At 43.5% G+C, this 21532-nt stretch overlaps 1 protein-coding gene and 1 long non-coding RNA gene across 2 annotated transcripts in view; one reads left to right on the top strand and one right to left on the bottom strand.

Moving 5' to 3' along the window:
- Positions 1–14553, bottom strand: part of LOC149453995 (uncharacterized) — a 196596-nt gene extending 182043 nt beyond the window's left edge. Inside the window, exon 1 of the long non-coding RNA XR_016314402.1 lies at positions 13989–14553. This is a non-coding gene — a long non-coding RNA (uncharacterized LOC149453995). The remainder of the gene's footprint in view (positions 1–13988) is intronic.
- SGIP1 (SH3GL interacting endocytic adaptor 1) overlaps positions 1–21532 on the top strand; it is a 230210-nt gene that overhangs the window by 188141 nt on the left and 20537 nt on the right. Inside the window, exons 17-20 of the mRNA XM_089687948.1 lie at positions 14266–14395; positions 15764–15919; positions 20980–21112; positions 21234–21436. Coding sequence (XP_089544074.1) covers positions 14266–14395; positions 15764–15919; positions 20980–21112; positions 21234–21436 — 622 coding nt within the window. The remainder of the gene's footprint in view (positions 1–14265; positions 14396–15763; positions 15920–20979; positions 21113–21233; positions 21437–21532) is intronic.

Below are 21532 nucleotides of genomic sequence, written 5' to 3'. Positions count from 1 at the left end.
ATAAACATTATCATATATCACTAAGAGACACTCTCTAGAGATTGGAAAATAACATGTTCACAGGAAACAGCCGACAGTTTACCAAAGCATGAAAACTGGTAGACAAAATTCCTGATGTGTTAGCCTGGAGTACACAAGCTGAGAAAACCCCGGGAAGAATCCCATTCTCTGTTATTAACAGAAGTACCAACTGCTGCTTCAAGCATTGTAATTCAATAGGGTTCGCAGTGAGTGGTTGCACGTGCTGTAATTTTTATTTACTAATCTATTTTTCAGTTGTTAGACTTCTCCACTCGTTGAAAATGGCAGCATAACGCAGTCATGTTATAATTTAGAAAAATCACAACCCTTTCTCTTCTATGAAATCCTGTTCTGTGATTTGCTTCCTATTCATATATTATATATATATTTAAAGCCCCACTCCGGGCACCAAAAAAAAATACTTTGCAGTGGGGCCTCCCTGCACTGCAAAGGTTAAAGGATAAGTTCACCTTTTGTAAAAATAAATTAAAAAAATAATAAATTCACATCTTTTGTATAGGTAAAAAAATTTTTTATTTTTTATTTTTTTTTAATAGTAGCCTGCAAAGCATTGCACCTGTGATCAGCAGATTGCAGGTGCAATGCAGGACTGCTGCAGACTGTCAGTGTATCTGTCTGCTCATACCTCATACGAGCAGGCAGTTACTGAATGTCAGGAAGCATCAATGACAGCTCAACAATGCCCTGGTAGTACATTGAGAACTACAAGCCATCAGCCATAGAAGCTGTGTCGGTACTTGTAGTTCTCCCATTCACATACCGCTGTGAATGAATGATGTGGCAGGGTGGGCCGAGACCCACGCAGCCGCATTTTTTTAAAATTGTGACAGTGGGTGATGGGAGAGGATTCATGGCCTACTGTCACAAAGGGGAATCAAGGGTTGCGGGGTCTGCCGCAACAGTAACATGTTACACCATGCTCATTTAGTCTGGGGGTAAAGGTAAAAACTATAATACCTCTTTCTTTACTCTGTCAGGCTTCCTCCATACTTTGTGACAGTTTCCCCAAAGCCTCCACTCTAAGGCGTTCCAGATGGGGGTTAGCGCTCTGGTGTAATCACATAAAATGCAAGTCCTGCATTGTACTTGAAGATGCAGTTACCCCCCCCCCACATACACACACACCATCTACTGGAGCATAGGCTAGTCTTTGAGGCGTGCCAAAATAAGTAATTGGAATAGAGGAGACATCAGCGGTGTAATAGACCTCTGATGTAACCCTTAACATAACTTGTTGCCACAGCAGAAATGTAGAAACTAGCAAAAGCATGCCCTAGCTGCCTTTACGTTCCACCCTATTCCCCCGAAGTCTTACACACCCTGTCTGATCACTGTGTACACTGTCAGATCCTTCTCTTCCCACCAAGTCTTTCAAATATTAGGTGCACTTTCAAATACTTCTCACTCCTCCTGCTCCGCATGTACTGTTCATCATACTCTCTGCACACTTCTCCCACTTATATGGTTTGTTGTCGTACCCTCCCAGTACCTGTCCCACACTTATTGTCTGTCATCAAAGTCCCGCTCTCCCTCTTCATACACATGGCCACCCTCATACCCTCCCTTCACCTCTCCTGCACAATACTGTCTGTGCTCCTCTTCCACACATACTACTTGTCCTCATACTTTCTGCATTCCTCTCTTCTACGTACTGTCCATGCTCCTGTCCTACTCCTACTTCTTGCCTCTGTTTCCTCCACAAACCTCTCCTCCATATATTGCTGATTGTCATACATTCCGCACTGCTCTTTCACATTTACTGCCCAGTGTCATACCCTTTGCACTCTTCAACCATGCATACTGTCTGCAGTCATACCCCTCGCGCTCTTCTCCTGCACATCCTGCATGTCGCCATAATCTTCATACCCTTCGCTTGCACATACTTTTTACCATCCTACCTCTGCGCTGCTCCTGTGTTCATACTGGTTGCACTATTGTCCTGCATGTACTATCTGCTGTCATATCCTTTGCACTTTTTTTCTTGCTCCTATTGCCCACTAAGACACTCCTTTGGTATTAATGTGACAAACTCCTGCGCTCCTACCTAAAAACTAATACCTACCAACAAAGGTAAAGCTGCTACATACAGTCATATACCCATAGACAAAAATTATAAATGAAACACAAATGATGCAGCGCTACTACCATAAAAATTCTTCACACATAAATGAATAAGTGAAACAGTGTAAAATTAGTGACACAAATAACATAAACACACAATATTAAATAGTGCCAAAAAACTCATAAATTTTGACACTTGTCACATGTGATTATTTATGAGTTTTTTGGCACTATTTAATATTGTGTGTTTATGTTATTTGTGTCACTAATTTTGCACTGTTTCACTTATTCATTTATGTGTGAAGAATTTGTGTTTCACTCCTTTGGTATTGTTTTCAATATTTCCAACATTACCAGTTTTGGAACATTTAATATACACAATATGGAAGAGGATAGAACAGGAAGGCGCTTCTAAGTGCAATATATCCAGAAGAATCTTTAATAATGACGGTTAGAAACACTTGCAAACTCATAGTTACAACAGGCTCAATAAAATCGTCAGAGTGCAGAGGCTCAATCCACCATGCGAGAACCCTCTGAGCTGGCCAGCAGCTGCAGGGGGAGCTGAGGATCAAATGTCCAAGATGGCTGCCACAAGTTCCGGGATCGCTGGAGCACACGCTTTGGAACGGTGACAATTTTCGGAGCATGCGCAGAGCTAGAAGGAGCTTTGCGCATGCCCCGAAAAGTGTCACCGTTCCACGCCCGTTCCTAACCCACATCACTAACGGTTGCAGTCTTCTGAACAGCGTGCGTTCCAGTGATCCCGGAACTTGCGGCGGCCATCTTGGACATCTGATCCTCAGCTCCCCCTGCAGCTGCTGGCTGGCACAGCAGGTTCTCGCACGGTGGATTGAGCCTCTGCACTTGGACGATTTTATTGAGCCTGTAGTAACTATGAGTTTGTAAGTGTTTCTAACCGTCATTATTAAAGAGTCTTCTGGATATACTGCATTTAGAAGCGCCTTCCTGTTCTATACTCTTCCATATACAGATTTTGCTTCAACTCCTAGAAGTGCTGCCCGGTGCCTGTTGTTCAGTGTCTCCTCCATCCCTGGCTGTCTCTCAGTCCACAGCCTCCTCCATTGATGTGCCCTATACATATCCAATATACACAATATACTGTCTGCACAGCATAGAACAGTAGAACATGACATTTTAGTTGTGTAGCCACTTCTCAGCGTGTCATAGAATCACCTTAACCATGAAAAAACTGCCCCCGTGATGCAGCATGCGCTGTGCCATCAGCATGATGTAGTTAGTGGGGGGAGGGGGATAGTTATTTCTATTAATACTGTCATCTGGCCCTTTGTGATGTTTTCTGCATTAGAGTTTACATGCATGCTTTTTTTTATCCCGAGCATCCATGCAGCATAGATCTGAACCCTCTTTTGCTTTGCATTCTCCCTTTGAGGCATAGATATAGGCCATTTCTTCACTAGTTATGGTACATAGGCTCATCTGTTAGTGGAAGTATGCACGCCCACAGGAGCCTGCTCTAAAGAATGCACAAAAAAATTGCATGTGTTCTTTCTGGGAAAAACAAATGGATCTCTAAGCTGGTGATCACCTAATAAAGCAATATTGCAAAATACTGCTTTACCCTAGGTTCACATATATGCAGCCAAGAGGGCCGCGTTTTGCGCGGGAACGAGAGCTTATTCATTTGAATGGACTCCCGTGCCCCGTGACACGCAGGGAAGTAGTTCCTGCATTTTTTCTGAAATTGCAGCCCGCACGGGAACCTCGGTTCCCAGTACGGTTGCATTTTCCAGTGCGGGCGGCATGCCATTAGAACTAATGGTCCGCATTCCTCTGTGCGGGTGGTGCAGCTGCACGGATTTTCGTGCGGATCCGCAGCCGCACCACCCGCACAGATGTGAACCTAGCCTTATGTCCAGGACAACCAAGATCAAAAGGATTAAAAGTATCATGTTTATGGTTGTCATTGCAACAGTAAAAAAGGGATATTCTTCTAAAGGGGACACCTGCGTTGAATATCCCCACTCATTGGAGAAATGTACTCTTAATTTCTGTTGTGTCTGCGGAACAGGAAGTGAAGGGAAATCTCCCCTATAGGGCACAGCAAAATATAATAACCGACTTGGGTTTTAATGTGTATGCAAAGCCAAATAATTTTTTTTCAAATTGGCTGGAGAAGAGTTGAGAGCCCTGTCAGGTTTTTTTTTTCAGTCTGTGTCATGTCTGGGACATTAACCTTCCCCTACTGGGTTACAGACATAACAGGAAGCAGAGGATAATCCCGTTTTCACCAGAAAGGATTCCCATTGGAGTATTTTCCCTTTGTTCCTGTTATCACTAAAATGTGGGAACTCCCATCTCTTTCTGCACCAGAAATAATGGTCGTCATAACATAAAAATAGGGTGATCCTTAAGCTGGCCTTAGATGAGTTGATTTTATTTATTTTTTAATAACTAACCAGATTCGCCATCCCCACATTTGAGGTGGCTGGGAGAATCCTCCCACTGTGTCATTGTATTCTAACAGTGGGGAGGCTTCCCTGCTGTAAGCATACACAGATCAGCTCTGCAGGCCATAGCCTGCAGTGCTGATCGAGTGGGAATTTTAAGACAGCTGTATAGCAATCTATAGGTAGATTGACTCTACAACTGCCGTGTCCACACATGAATCAGAATTCGGCCAGTCTCTGCTGAACCAGTTGAATTTCGAGCCATGTATTTACCTTTACCTACAGAGAGAAGTAACTCTAAAGTCAATAGTATCGTATCGTAATGTCTCCAACCACTAGAAAGATGTGACTGATGCAAGGTCCTGTCAAATATCCATCGCTAAAAAAAAGTTAGGACATCATCAGGGTTTTTTTTTGGGGGGGGGGGGGTTTTGTTTTGTTTTTTTTACTAAAGCCTCATACAAAACATAACTAATCTTTCAGAGGCAATGATTATTCTGTTTCGTCATCTTGATAAAGTGCAAATCTGCATCTGTACAACATGGGTTATGCTTTGTATGGGAACTTGGGTTCACACATATGCGGTGCGATATATCGCATGTGATTTGCACAGGGACCGCATTCCTGTGCAAATCACATGCGATTTGTGTGCAGTGCTATTGGAGCCATACATTTTGTTTGGCTCTGATCGCCCCGCACCCAAAAGGTGCAGGACCCTTTTTTGGGTCCACGCTACAATTGGATCGCATGGGTATTCACACCTACGCGATCCGATTCTGCACATCGCACTGATTTTTGCGGACCGCTTTCGGGGTGTTGTTAACTTAAAGCGGAGTTCCTCTCACCATGTCAAAAAATAAGTCAGCAGCTACAAAAACTGTAGCTGCTGACTTTTAAAAAACGGCCACTTACCTGTCCAATGATCCCGTGGCGTGTACCCTGCAGCCCGTTTCACCGGCCGTCCTGTATTCCAGGCATCTTCAGTGTGGGCACTCAGCTGTGATAGCTTGCGGCTTCACAGCCGGGTACCCACTGCGCATGCGCAAGTAGCGCTGAGCTTCATGAATGGCCCTGTAGTCTTCTGGGACCTGTCACGTGTCCCAAAAGACTATAGGGAGGGAAAGAGGACACCTTCCGATCACCTAGGCTATTGGGCTGGAAGTGGGAGCGGGTACTTGTCAAATTCGGGTACCCGTTCCCCCCGCCCCCCAAATGTGCCAATCCTTAATGGGGAGCGCGGGAGCAGTTCTTAAAGCAGAACTTCCCCTTTTGGGTGGTGCTACGCTTTAATATACACACCTGCAGCGGTTCGCATGAATGGGGTGTGATTCTGATGCGGTGCGGAATTCGCACAGACAACGCTGCGCATTCCGCACTGCATCAGTGTGAACCAGGACCAGTATTTAAAATAAAAAGTTGCATTTGGAATTGCATTCCAAAATAAACACCAAATAAACAAAATAAAAATAAATAAAACACTTATTTAGAAATAAACACCTGACAAGCATTCTGACCCTTCACTACTCTATGGATACACCTTAAAGTGGTTGCAAAGGCTCAAAGTTTTTTTTACCCTTAATGCATTCTCTTCCCTCAGCCCCCCTAATACTTGCCTGAGCCCGATCCAGTGATGTGCACGAGAGCGGCTGCTGTCCTGGCTCTCTGCTTCCTCATTGGCTCCTGCTGCTGTTAATCACAGCCAGGGAGGGGGGGGCCTGGGACAAAGCCCTTCTGCCTGTGTATGTAACCTGCACAAGTGCCCTCCCATGCAAGCTCTGTGCTAGGGGTTGTACTCAAAGCAAGGAGGAGCCAGGAGCGCCGGTTGGGGATCTGAGAAGAGGCGGATCGGGGCTGCTTTGTGCAAAACCATTGCACAGAGCTGGTAAGTATAACGTTTGTTATTTAAAAAAAAATGTTAGCCTTTTGTATCACTTTAATAATACAGCACAAAACTTCAAATGCTAGTTGTACTATCTAGATTAAACTAAATTTGAAAATGAAATATGTCTGAAAAAAGCATAGTAACAGAAAAAAGTACAAATAGTAAATTATTGTATCTGTGTTCATTAAAAGGTTTGTCAAGTGATGGCACAACAGTTGTCCAGTATAGCTACGTGATCTATACTGGTAAGAATTAACATTTTATTTAATTTGTAGCATGCTTTTTTTAACCATTTATAAAATAGTGGCCTTGTTCTCAAAGTCTCCTAATGGGAAAATGTGGCCAGGCTATGGTTGTTCAAACTTACACAGTAATTTAGCTTCAACACAAGCCATCACTGACCTCTGTAGCTGCAAGCACTGTGGCGTAATTCATCCTCTGTGTACAGCAAAAACACCTATATCCTGCTCATGTCCTCTCCTCCTTCAGACTTCCAGTCTTTCAATATAAACAAATCTGGTGCTGTAAGCCGTTCGGAAACCAAAAGCAGAACTCTATCCAGAAGACATTATTATTAGCCCAATAAAAGATGAGATAAAAAGCAGCTTTTTTTAAAAAAACAATAATCGATTTCAATCCAGAGCTGTCTCCTCAGTACTTCATTTCTGTCACAAGATGCTCTCAGTCTGATGGCCAACATCATGCAACCCACTTTCTCCAAGCCCAGACTTTCCTGGACGTGCCACCAGTCTGTGACTGGACAGTGAAAGGAGAAGCAGCACAGAGAGAAGTTCTCTCTGTTACTTTGATTTCTTCTCCTATCAGTATGCTCCATGTCAGCACATGAACTGATTGCTTGCTTGTTCTTTTTCTTCCTTTCACACTCCATCCCTGCTGTATAGAGACTGCAAAAGGCTGATACCAGGTCACATTTAGGTGCTTACGTTTCTTACTGAAGTATATTCAAGTATTAATCATTGCAGAGCTGCAATATTTGTGCTTTTTTTTTTTATCTGCCCGCAGTTAAGCTTTAAGAGTCTCTTTTGAACTTTGAGGATGAATTGCTCCATAGCACCTGCAGCTTCAGCGGTCAGTGAATGTTAAAGTAAACTTCTAATGAAAAGATATGGAGGCTTGCTGACCTCTCAGAATATCTAGTTACTTGTAGATCATTCTGATCCAATGTTTTCACTACTTTTTCAGTGACTTGAAACAAACATACAGATCCAGGTCAGTGAGTCTGAAAGCACTGACATTGCCTGATCAGTAAGGTAGGCTGGCAGCTAGCATTTCCAAAGGGCAGGTCAGCAATGGCAGCCTGCATACCTTCTCAATATAAGATTCCTACCCTCAGTGGGCAGGATAGTTTTTGTTACTTTTCACAATGAGTCCTGCATTATTTTATTTTTTTTTATCTTTGCCAAGGGTCAATTTATCAATAATAATTTATTTTAGGTGGAGTCTTATGGGCCGATTGACCACTGTCGTCTTGTACCTCTTTGAGTGTGATTTTCCCATTGTAGTTTCCAACTAGTCTCCCTATCAGGCAGAGTTGGATGCAAGTATGTGCCTGGGAGTTCACACACAACAAAATCACCACCAGAGACCTCTAGAGATGTAAGAAACCATTGGGTTTATCTCTCCAGCTTGCATATAAAATATCAGATTTTTTTTTTTTCTTAGAATAGAACTCGTGTTCACTTTAACCCCACCCCAAGCAGGCATCAGTGAACAGCAGGTACCTAGAATTTAATGTATAACCTTTTCTGCACTGATGGATATAATAAATTGTGGGGATAGTATATTGCAAAACTTTGAGCCAAATAACTTATTTTTCTATCAATAACCAGCGGCTGTAAATAAATATAAAATCCTAAAGGATTTAACAAAATAATAATTACAGTGCTGTATCAATAATATAAATTATTCTTTAGTGTGAAAATTGATGCACAATAAAATCATTCAATAAATATCGTGATGAAAGAAAGTCCTCTAAACAATACATGAAAATATTTTAAACCAAAATTAATTTTAAATTAAATAAGTTAAAAAAAAAAAAGCAATCCAACGGTATAGTAACTAAAAACATTTCCATCAAAATTATTCTTGCAAATGTAGAAAAATATTTGATCCAAAGTGACCACAACCACTAATATGGGAAAACGCACTTAGAAATGTGTGCCTATCTCACCACAAGATTAGGCAAAAACCGCTTGTGTTAATATCAAAGAGGTGCAGTCCACTTTAAGGCTTCACTTCCACTACTGTTCTTTCCTCATTCAGTGGTTAGATTTCATTGCCAGCATAAGAATAACCAAAAAAAACATGCTCCAGTGGTGTAGTATCTTAAACATCCAAATTCTCACAAAAGCTTGTTTAAAGATGAGCCTAAAATCAAGCCTACAGATGTGTTGGCAAAGATCTACAGAGAAGCCACCATCCCACCAGCCACTCCAATCCTTCCCAGCTCTCAGAAACCGCAAAAAGGACAGGACACAGTTCCTATTCACTCCCAGCATCAGGCTCCGCCCCCACATGTTTCGTCCATTCTGACTTCATCGAGGGGCATCCAGTAGCTGTAGGCTATGATTAAGGCCAGCACAGGGCTGAAACGTAAGCAAGGAGGGACACTTTTTTTTTTTTTTTTCTTTTAATCTACATAGGAGTATTGTATTCCCACTAGCGTGTGTTGGCCTACAACTTCATATTGTGGCATGTCAGGAATTTATTCATGCATACTGGTCCACTCTAAGGAAGCAAATTTTCTGTTTGCATATTAGAATCCTGGGGAGACTTACAATGATGTGGCCACACATGTAGGCAAGACACCCTTGGATGCTTGCTATACACAGCAGTGTTTAGTTCAGAGGAGTTAAAGTGAACACAGGCTTGCTTTAAATGGACTGACCCTTCAAATCTCATCTAAAGCCTGTTTACTCACATCCATGAAATCACTTCTAGAAATTGCACAGGATTACTTTGACCATTGTTCCCCAAGGTCTGTCATATTTATCCTGGCCTCTGTGACATGATCATTGTAAGATACATGGGAAAATTCTGTACATGATGTTCCCTGATTCAGCATATTAGACGATTCCGAGCAGGCAATCACAAAGTCACTTTTAATAGTCTGTTAATAGAAAACTAGTCTTCCCGGCATCCCAATTACAGGATCACCAGGATATTGGCACCAGATTTTATATCTCCTAAATCAAGACTAAGGTTTTACCGGAAGGGGATAAAGAAATGTCTTGAGGTGAAGTAGAGAGTCCTTTGTCGACAGTATTTGGGCTTGTGTTGTCCGCCACATGTAGCATGCTTTTGACATCAGCTACAGATGCTCCTGAACTCCTTGACCAGTGCAACCTGGCCTGCAGTATGATCTGCTTCAATCTACTTTTAAAAGGCGAGAGAGGGGCGCCAGACTAAGTGCAGTATTTGACAATCATTTATTGCACACAATGGTATGTAACTCGCAAGAGGTAAGTAGTTAGCAGGCATGGGTACATAGGGACGTCACCCAGAAGCGGTTCCAGAGGAAGAGAAGAGGGAGTAGATGGACATCTGGGGGCCACGGCTGTGGTCAAAGCCAGATCACATGACAATGAGTCCTCTGCAGCATGTAGCCTGAGGTCTGACAAACAAGCAAATAGCTTTGAAACGCGTTACCGCCCCTTCCTGCGGCATCACGTTCCCGTAGTGACGTCACTTCCGCCTGGTGGCCATCTTGCATTCCAGCCTGGTTCCATACACAAGACACAGCCTGCTACACGCTGCAGAGGACTCGATGAGCGTCAAGAGACCTGGCTTTCACCACAGCCGTGGCCCCCAGATGTCCATCTACCCCCTCTTCTCTGCCTCTGGAACCTCTTCTGGATGACGTCCCTATGTATTCATGCCTGCTAACTACTTACCTCTTGTGAGTTACATACCATTGTGTGCAGTAAATGATTGTCAAATACAGCACTTAGTCTGGCACCCCTCTCTCTCCTCTTATCTCCACTACAGAGTCCAGCTTAACTCTATAGGGTGCTGCCTCATGACTGTGCTATCCTAATAGCTGAATACCTCCCTACTACCTATGGGACTGTAATATTTAACCCCATCTCTCCAGCGCCAATATATCATCTATTCAATCTAGTTTTGCAGCACCATTGGTTTGCAAAGGGAGAGAAACAGGTCTGACATGAACAAATCCCTATTGAAACAGGCCCTAAACACTGCAAGGATTTAAAAGGCTTTCATGCATATTCTTTCCTACCCCATTCTGTAGGTATTGTCATTCCTTTAGATGTACATTACTCATTGGGCATACTTTAGAAAACATTTAGGGCCCAAAATCTGAGGTTTTGCAAGTACACCAAATGCATACATGATGTGGGAATGGGGAGGGGGGGAGGGATTGTCACATTCATATTCTGTACATTTGGCTGCAATTTTTGGGAATGCAGTCAGCCAATCACAGTAACAATGAGGGACAATCCTGCCCAACCAAATTCTCTTGAAAGACAGTATTTTTTTTTTTTTTTTTAAATATATATCTGACTACAAATCAAAATGAAAAGGCACACTATATGGCTATTAGTGAACATTAAACTATCATGCCTGTTTGAGGTTGTTGGAATAGGATTGAGAAACCGAGGGCATTAATATAGAGTTGCACCCCCCTTCCTTGCATCTATGAAGGCCCCCACTCTTCTGGGAAGGCTTTCCACATGACTTTGGGGTGTGTCTGTAGGACTGTATGCCTATTCAGCCAAAAGGACTTTTGTGAGGTCACATACTGGTTCGGTTTGTCCTGGGAAAATCCCAACATTTTGCAATGTTACCAGGACAGGAATAGAGGGGAAATCTTTCAGTGGGAGACACTTGTTCTGGTGACAGCTGTCTATGGAGCTGTCTAAGGCGGTTTCCCCAATTTGGAGAGGTTTTCTTTTGCTTCTTGCTGTGTCTACAGGATAGGAGGTGAAGGGAAATTAGAAACAGGTAACAAAATGATAAAAATAAAAGTGTAGGTAATGGATAAAAAACATTTTGGCTTTTAGCAACCTATTCATTTTGAATGGACTACGAATGCTCCTCAATGCATGAAAAACACCCCGGCACCAATTTTTGCAACACAGTGCACCACAATGCACCGTGTTCACATTTGTGCATTGTGGTGTGCTTTAATGCAGGGGCATTGTAGCATGTTGTATATGTACGTTGGGGTGCCATTTAAAATGCTCATCACACAACACCTATTTAGGTATGTTATGGTAAAATGTGCATTTTGAATGCAGCCAGTCTGCAGATTGCCCATATCATCGGTGAAGCACTGTGGAAAACTGTCATGCAATATTCTTTAAAAATGTATCCCACCTTTGCATTTTACATATGCACTGATAATAAGCGGTTACGCATATGGTTTTTGTTTTTTTTAATTCTTTCCTATTTATTACTAAGTGCAATGTGCAGGATGTCAAAGCAACCAATCAGTAATCATTGGTTTTGATCTGCCTACAGTGTAGTGCAGTCTGATTGGCTGTACATTGCCATTCACCTTTTCATTGTTTTATTGAATGAGCCTGGTGGAGTACAATGTGCTGTGGGCCACAAGGAATACGGAATGCAATAACTATGCAGGCTTATATGCGAATGCAAATGTTAAGTACATGGTACTGGGATGTATGGGTAGTGTTGGGAAGTGGGAAGGCTGGGGCAGTTAGCTGTAGCAAAATGACTGCAAAGTTTTGCAGTCATTTAGAAACTAGAAAACAAGGTTGGAACTGATTGGTAGCTATGAGGTACAACACTTATTACAGACGCACCATTGTCCAGTAATATTCCTTATTAAAGAAGACCTCCGCTATTTGTTCAGGTAAAATGGCCACATCACATGATGCCATTATCGGTATTAATAAAAAATCTTAAAGTGTTACTAAACCCAGGACCCTGCATTCACTATATCCGCTCTCCCAGGACCCTGCATTCACTATATCCGCTCTCCCTGGACCCTGCATTCACTATATCCGCTCTCCCAGGACCCTGCATTCACTATATCCGCTCTCCCAGGACCCTGCATTCACTATATCCACTCTCCCCGGACCCTGCATTCACTATATCTGGTCTCCTCGGACCCTGCATTCACTATATCTGGTCTCCCCGGACCCTGCATTCACTATATCTGGTCTCCCCGGACCCTGCATTCACTATATCTGGTCTCCCCGGACCCTGCATTCACTATATCTGGTCTCCCCGGACCCTGCATTCACTATATCTGGTCTCCCCGGACCCTGCATTCACTATATCTGGTCTCCCCGGACCCTGCATTCACTATATATGGTCTCCCCGGACCCTGCATTCACTATATATGGTCTCCCCGGACCCTGAATTCACTATATCTGGTCTCCCCGGACCCTGCATTCACTATATATGGTCTCCCCGGACCCTGAATTCACTATATCTGGTCTCCCTGGACCCTGCATTCACTATATCCGGTCTCCCCGGACCCTGCATTCACTATATCTGGTTTCCCCGGACCCTGCATGCACTATATCTGGTCTCCCCAGACCCTGCATTTACTATATCTGGTCTCCCCAGACCCTGCATTTACTATATCTGGTCTCCATAGACCCTGTATTTACTATATCTGGTCTCCCACAGTACACAGAACATGAAAATGCAATTATTTTAATAAATATAAACTGCTAAATACATTTTGTCATCAGCAGTATATAGCAGTATTTTATCAGTGTCCAGGAGAGCACATGTTAAAGATTGTAGGAGGAGATTACACGGTCTGGACAGTGCTGATTGGCCTTGTGCTGATCACATGCACCTTCCCAAGGAAAAAAAAATAAAAACCTCTCTCGAAATACAAACCAAACTGAGCATGTGCAGAGTGACTCCACACGATATGTCTTATCAGGAGATAAGAGGGGGACACTGGAAGATGGGGAGGATCAGAAAAGTCAGGATCAAACTGCATTTTTACACAAGGCAGAGGGTTTACCCCTTAGGTTCCACAGTGAGTATAACAAGCATGCTTTACTGCATCTACAGACTGATTGTACTGTTGTGGGTTTAGTAACACTTTTTAAGTTTCTTAAAGTTCATACTGTCCCTAAGGGATTCTGTCTGAAAACATGGAAAATTGTGACTATTTACCCCTGTGTGTGACCACTCCTCCACCTCTAGCATGGTACATCTATGCAGGTCTGAACTGATAGTACAAACATTTGTCTCCCATGATGCAATGCTGCTTTCATTTACTTGCCATGTATAAATGTCGTTGCCTTATTAGCAGTATGCTGGAGGAGGGGATGGGCACATAGTCGTCGAGGGTGTCAGGCACTGGCTGCAAATGAGCTACTTTCCATAATAAGGAAGAAATGTGTTAATTGGCTATATTGAATCATTAAAAGTGAACCAGCGAGGATAATGCTGCAGCTGTCATTACTTGCTTTTGCAGTTGCAGGCTCCTGTGTTGTTCTGATCCTTACTTCACTGCCTTGTTAATCAATGATTTGTAACAAGAATGTGGCCAGGTAAGTCCCAAAGGTCTTGCAAACTCCAGGTCAGAGACTCACTTGGTACTGAAGAGTGGAAATAGGATCCAGACAGCCAGAGGACCTGCACCTTTAAAAACATGTCTGCATCAGCAGCTCCCACATGTCAAAGATGGCAACTTCCCTTTAAAGACCTCGTTTTAAAACGATCCTGATTTTCAATCAAACCCGGAGTTCTTCTTTATGGAATTTGTGGTTGTGTCTTGTTAGATTAAGTGTAGATGTGTCATGGTGCTTGTGAGTGTTGTATGTCTTGTTTTCAATTCAAGAACCTTACTCCCATAACAAAATATAGCAGCTGCTCCTTGTCTTGCAGGATCCTCCCGAGGGCCCAGCCCCCTGACCATGGGGGCCCAGGACACCCTGCCCGTGGCAGCTGCCTTCACTGAGACGGTCAATGCTTATTTCAAAGGAGCCGATCCGAACAAGTGAGTTGCCTGTGTAATTGTACCCCAGTCATGTGATCTGCCGGTGCTGACTGGTGTGTCTGCCAAACCTGTAACAAAAGCTGCGCTATTTTTTCTGTTTTTCCGTCGGGGTCACGACGGTCAGAAGGACAAAGAGGGGGAGTATCAGTGTCTGAGCAGAAAAGATCCGGAAGGCGATAGCGGAGTGTTTACGTGGATCTGCATTCTGATGTTTCCTTAGTCACTATGGTTGAATGCACACTGAATTAAAGGATAAGTTCACTTTTCTGAACGAGTTACATGTTATTATTAATAATATTACACAGTCATATTTAGGGTGTACATATAACATGTTCAGCATCAGACACCTCTTCCCCTAATCCCCCCTCCGTGTGGCTGCGAACCGAGGATCTTCTCCCGTACTAGCTGCCACAATTCAAAGAGAGCGCAGCCTGTCGGCTTGTAGTTCTCAATGAACCACCCGGCACTGTTCAGCTCTGTGGTAGTTCATTGATTCTTTCTGTCGGTGTAAAACTGCCTGCTCATAGGAGGTAATGGTTGCATTTCCATGTAGTGTGTACTGTGGGGGACCAGATATAGTGAATGCGGGGTCCGGGGAGAGCGGATATAGTGAATGCAGGGTCCGGGGAGAGCGGATATAGTGAATGCGGGGTCCGGGGAGAGCGGATATAGTGAATGCAGGGTCCGGGGAGACCGGATATAGTGAATGCGGGGTCCGGGGAGAGTGGATATAGTGAATGCAGGGTCCGGGGAGACCAGATATAGTGAATGCAGGGTCCGGGGAGAGTGGATATAGTGAATGCAGGGTCCGGGGAGACCGGATATAGTGAATGCAGGGTCCGGGGGGACCAGATATAGTGAATGCAGAGTCCTGGGTTTAGTAACACTTTAAAGTGGTTGTAAAGGCTAATAGAATGAAAGGGCTCATAGAATGCATGAAGGTAAAAAAAACTTCTGTGTGAAGCCCCCTCTAATACCTACCTGAGCCTCATCGCAACCCAGCAATGTGAGCCTTGGCTCTCCGGGGACTCTCCCTCCTTATTGGCTGAGACAGCAGTGGGAGCCAGTGAGCCAAAGAGGAATGAGAGGGGGCGGGGCCAAGCTGCTGCTCTGTGTGTGAATGGACGTGCAGAGCAGCAGCTCAGGAGTGAGTCTGCTTGGGTGCCCCTATAGCAAGCTGCTTGCTCTGGGGCATTCGGCAGGAGGGAGGGGCCAGGAGCGGCCGGCAGGGGACCCGAGGAAGATCGTGGCTGCTCTGTGTAGAACCATTGCATAGAGTAGGTAAGTTTGACATGTTTGTTATTTAGAAACAAAATGCCTTTACTATCACTTACATTCTGTGTAATTACAATGTGTTGCCTTTCCCAGGTGTATAGTGAAAATCACTGGTGAAATGGTTTTGTCCTTCCCAGCCGGTATCACCCGGCATTTCTCCAACAATCCGACGCCTGTGCCCCTGACATTCCGGATTACCAACTACAGCCGACTAGAACACGTGTTGCCAAACCCACAGTTGTTGTGCTGGTCAGTACACTACCTTTATCTAATGAAACCTGAACATAAGAACTGACCTTGATTAGTAGTTTAAAGTAGAACTGTAGACAAAACTGTAAGGTTCATTTTTGTCCCATTGGCGAGATTTCCCTTCACTTCCTGTTCCAAAGCCAAAACAGGAAGTGAAAGGAAATTCCTGCAAATTAAGGGAATCCTTTGGGCTCCCGCCCAGGTCACCAGAACTAGTGTCCTCATTGGAAGATTTCCCCTCTATTTCTTTTCTGTGAGAAACCCAAAATTTGGGATTTGTTTTTACTTTCACTTTCAATGATAATGGTAAACAGGACACAGAGAGAGGGGGATTCTCCCTAACAGAGACACGGGCAGCAATAAAAACCTAATAGGTGTTTTAATCCCTCTCCACTTTTTCCAAAACTAAAAAAAAATTTTGTCTTTAATTATACTTAAAATGTATCTAAGCCCAAGAACAGAAGTATAAGATATTACAGCCTGCTAGCCCATGACGTGGTGGCCGAATTTATTTCCTTTCCTTTTCTTTTTTTTCTTTTTTTTTACTCTTTATTTTTAACTGGTGATCCTGCTGTTAACACACTTCCTACCCTAGGCTCATAATGTTCTCTCAATGTACTGTATTGATGGAGGAGCAGTGCTATCACCCTAGGGCATGACTACAGAACAACCCCCACCTCTCCTGTTTTCCATAACCTGGGTGGTGTTCTGTAGTTCATTGAGGTGAACTGGGCAGAGCTCATAACATCACTCGGGATATTAGAGCAGCAGAGAGCACAGGAATTTAGGAGCTCACTGGATTTCTCACAGGATTAATGAGTATTGTTTGCATGTTTTTTGTATATGGCTTAGTAAAGCTACTTCTCATTGGACTGGAACAGAATACAGCTGGTGGGTTTCTTGGTATTGATTTTGGGTAGACTAAGCTATGTTTTCAAGCCACAACAGTTTTGTTTTTAGTATTGGGTGGCTTAGAGATGGGATAGAACCCTTGTGACGTTTTTCTGTGACACACTGCCATGGGGAGATTTCTATCCTATAGTCACAAAACAATTGACAGCAAAATGGCTCTGTAGTGAAGGGAAAATCCCCTTTCAAACAGTTGTTACCAACAAAAGGTGTCCTCAATGAAAGCGTCCCTCTATTTCTTTTTGGATTTCCCATCACTTTCTGTCTTGGTGACCTTGATCACTAGGACAAATGTCTAGGATAAATCTTCGCAGCAGAGATACATATGGCAATATTGACCTGAAAAAGGACATAAGAGTTACTAAGGCACTTCAAAACTTCTTTGTTTGATGAAAAGGGGAACATCTAATAATTTAGGTAGCTCACTGGCTCTGGTAAGGCTGCTCATATGAAGCAAGGCCTCCCTTCAATGCGTACCCAGAATGTGACTCAAACGGTAAAACACAGAAGGACCTCCAAAAGAAATGGTGGAAGAGTCCAAGTCCTTAAAAAGCGAAGTATAGCCGAAGCTCTTTTAGATGTACTTCTCCAGTAGATCACAGGAGTGCAGTTCGTTCTTCACTCCTGCGGATCACAGAGGTGCAGTTCATTCTGCACTCCTGTGATCCATTTTCAGCTGACAGCGGGCTGAAGCCCGCTATCACCTGATGTCACTCAGCCAGTCTAGGGCGCGGAAAGACCCCGATTATAGAGAGTCTGAAGCGGCACCTGGCTCAGCTCTTTTCACAGCCCAGTGCTTCAGTGAGCAGGGGGGGGGGGGCGGTGCAGAGCAGATAGAGGTGGCTGACAGTCACCGCTCTCTGCTCACACCGAAGTGAGAACTTCATGATCAGCGGTCATGTTCATGGAGTTCTCACACGGGGAGCCAGCGGGGGACAGATGCAGCATCCACCTAAGTATAATTTGGGGAGGGGGGGAGACAAAATTCTCTTTTAATGAATCCTAATGTGATCACTTAAAACAGCCAAAGCGTTTCATGAACCAGCTCACTCCACCTTCGCCGGGGCTTGGATTCGTTATCCAAGCAGAACTAAAATCAAATATGAAAATCTTGCGAGCAGGCTGGCTAAGTATTTTATCGCATCTGCAAGAAAATAAACGTACCTGCCTGTTCACGGCGTTCTGCATAATGTATACTGAAATGCACATTCATATCTAAGTTTATATTTCCGGTACAGTGTCTGTGTGCCAGGATGACTAAACTCCTGTACATATGTGGGAGTTCTGTCATCCTGTGCAAGCCAATCAAAACAGTTGAAGAGGATGCCAGTGTTGGCAGGGGACTGCGCAGATGTTGGCTCATTGGAGAGAAGGTAAGTATTGTGGGGTATTTAGTTCTGCTTTAACCACTTCCAGACCGGACACTTTTACCCCCTTCCTGACCAGGGCAATTTTCAGCTTTCAGCGCTATCACACTTTGAATGACAATTGCGCAGTCATGCAACGCTGTACCCAAATTAATTTTTTACCATTTTTTTGAGACAGATAAAGCTATATTTTGGTGGTATTTATTCACTGCTGGGATTTTTATTTTTTTTGCTATGTAAATGAAAAAGTCCAAAAATTTTGAACAAAAGTGTTTTTTTTTTTAAATTTTGCAAATAAATAATATTTCATCATAAATCTTTGCCAAAATGTATTCCGTTATCTTTTTAGTAAAAAAAAAAACAAAACAAATTAGTTTATAACCAAAAATTATAATTTTTAAACTTTTTTTACATTTTTATTTTCTTATATTATTTTTTATTTTTTTTACATACTGTCACCCTAGCAATACAGTGTCACCATGGTGACACTGTACTACTTGTGGGGGGTGATGAAGATTTTTTTTTTTTTTTTTTCTTACAATGATTGCTTTTACACCCGTATAGGATGTAAAAGCAATCTTTTCTCTTTCTCTCTGTGTGCATTCCTGCACTCATTGAGAAGTACTGAGTGAGCTGTGATTGGTCACAGCTTGTCACATGGTACAAGGCTGTTGTGAATAGCCTTGTACCATGTGACCTCTGTGATCATTTACAGATTTCACACGTAGTAAGCAATGATGTCACAAGTGACATCTTGCTTACTACTTTGCATGTGATCACTGATTGGCCAATCAGTGATCACATGATCAGGACCTCGTACAGAGGTCCCGTCCTGCGATCGGTGTTTCACTGTGTCCGGAGGACACAGCGGGCACCGGATCACAGTGCTGCGCGCTCCCAGGGAGCGCGCACAAGCAGGGTGCGGGGAGGCCGTTCATAAACGGCCACCCGACCCTGTACTGCCACCGTCCGGCCCTTTATATTCAACGGCCGGTCGGGAAGTGGTTAAGTGGACTCGGTGGAACAAGTTACCAGATAAATCTGCATAAGTTCTAGCTTACTTAAGCCAGCCATAGATGGATTGAATCTTGGCTGATGTAGCAGGGACCGGCCAACATTCAATCCATCTATGGGCAGGCTGGTTGTACTTGAAGTCAATCCATCAATCAATTTCGGTACAACCAGTCTGTCAGATTTTTTTCATGCAATCACTGCTGACAGCTATAGCCTCCAGCAGTGATCATTGTATTTTGCCAGGAGGGAAGGCTCCCAGCCAGCAGAACACAATAGTGTGGAAGGGTCAGCACAGTCAACGCTGTGTTGATGGGGCAATCAAGCAATATGCATAATCTATGGGCTGTTTTACTCATGGGATGTCATTGAAAATGAGTGTCCCAATATTATCAGAGTGTAGTTGAGCCAAAATGAGCGCCAAGCAAAATACCTTATGAGTGCTGCTTCCCCCACAACACCTCCCTTATACTTACCTGAGCACCCTCTGGATCCAGCGATGTGCACAGGAGCCTCAGCTGTCCCAGGTCTCTCTATTTTCATTGGCTCTCACTGCTGTCAATTACAGCCAGTGAGCCAATGATGAGAGTACGGGGGGGGATGTGGACATGTCTTATGGACGCATAAAGCAGGGCTCGGGAGCGGTTTGTTGTTGGAAGCACTGGTCAAGGGGTAGGAGCCAGGAGTGCTGACGAGGGACCCGAGAAGAAGAGGATCTGGGCCTCTCTGTGCAAAACCATTTCACAGAGAAGATAAGTATGACATGTTTGTGGTTTTAAAAAAAAAAAGAATAAAAACACAACAAACCTTTAGAATCACTTTAAACAGACCATTCACTGATCAGAATTTGGTCAATCCAGCAGGGACTGGCTGAGTTTTGATCATTGTGTGGGCTTCCCCATTTGACAGGAGTCAATTTCTTAATTGACTTCTGTCAAAGGGACATGTTGAACTATTGACTTCTCTCAAGAGGCAGTTAGAGGCTGCAGCAAATCTGCTATAGCCTCTGATTAGTGTATTCTGATAGCAGCAGGTTTCACTGTCAAAATAGAATGTCCTGGCGGAACAGGGGAGATTCCTCAATCCACCTTGTTTATGTTGATGGAGGAATCCATTACCTTTTTTTTTTTTTTTTTTTTTTCAGCCAGCCTCAAAAAAAAAAGCGTATGCTCAGCTTTTAGGAGTCTGAACTCCTTTTATTACTTCCGCAAGCGACATTAAAAAAACGAGGCAGCCAGTGTGTTTCAGGGTAACACAAATCCTCCTTCCTCAGGGCTACAAAAGTTACAAAGATGATATTTGATAAAGTGACTAAAAGCCTGGGGGACAAAACATATCAGGAGAGACTTCAGGAACTTAAAGTGGAATTTCAGGATTGATCTAATTAGATTTAAAGCTGCTCCCACCCCCCTTCTAACTCCTCTTCGAACAACCCTGTAAAAGGAGATGCTTATACTGATTCTAAGGGCGCATCAAGTGATTGGCTCCCAGCGGCTTTAAAGGTACTGTATGCCAGAATGCGTCTGTTGATCTCTCTCTTTCTTTTTTTCTGCGAAAAGAATGACAGGTATAGGTGGATGGTAGAAGACTATATAATTCTGTTTTAATGAAATCTGTCCGTTGTGAAGAGAACATTGTGTGTCTCTCAGCCAGCAGATCTCGGTAACACGTTCTACTAGAAATCAGCAGTACTGTAGTCTGTAGGAGCAGGTTGTTCTGTGAAATAAAAACAAGAAGGATGACTAATATTATCCATATTATTTTACCACTCAGCGACAACACACAGGCAACTCCGAACGCAAAGGAATTCTGGGTGAACATGCCAAACCTAATGACCCATCTGAAGAAAGTATCGGAGCAGAAACCGCAAGCCACATATTACAATGTAGACATGCTGAAATATCAGGTAATGGACTCAGTGACTGAATAACCAATATTAATGCACAGCCCTGAAAAACTGAATGAGAATCTCACACCAATCCAGACATTTGTAAAAAATGTGGCATTTGTCTTTTATGTCCTGTCAGGTATCCTCCCAGGGCCTTCAGTCCACTCCTTTGAACCTTGCTGTAAACTGGAGGTGTGACCCCACCAGCACAGACCTCCGAATAGATTACAAGTACAGCCCTGAGGCCATGACCACACCTGTAGCGCTGAACAATGTCCAGTTTGTTATCCCTATAGATGGAGGAGTAACAAAGCTTCAAGCTGTACTGCCTCCTGCTGTCTGGTAAGTGGCACTTCATAGTCCTCTTTTTTTTAACAGAAAAGGTTTATTGAACATTAAAGGTACATCCAGGGGCGGACTGAAAACTCATGGGGCCCC

This window comes from Staurois parvus, unplaced genomic scaffold (genome assembly GCF_062004578.1).
Source record: "Staurois parvus isolate SC_StPar_1 unplaced genomic scaffold, SC_StPar_1.0 ptg000441l, whole genome shotgun sequence".
Lineage (NCBI taxonomy): Eukaryota > Metazoa > Chordata > Amphibia > Anura > Ranidae > Staurois > Staurois parvus.
Note: the sequence above shows the minus strand (reverse complement) of the source record. Positions and strands in the feature narration are given on the sequence as shown.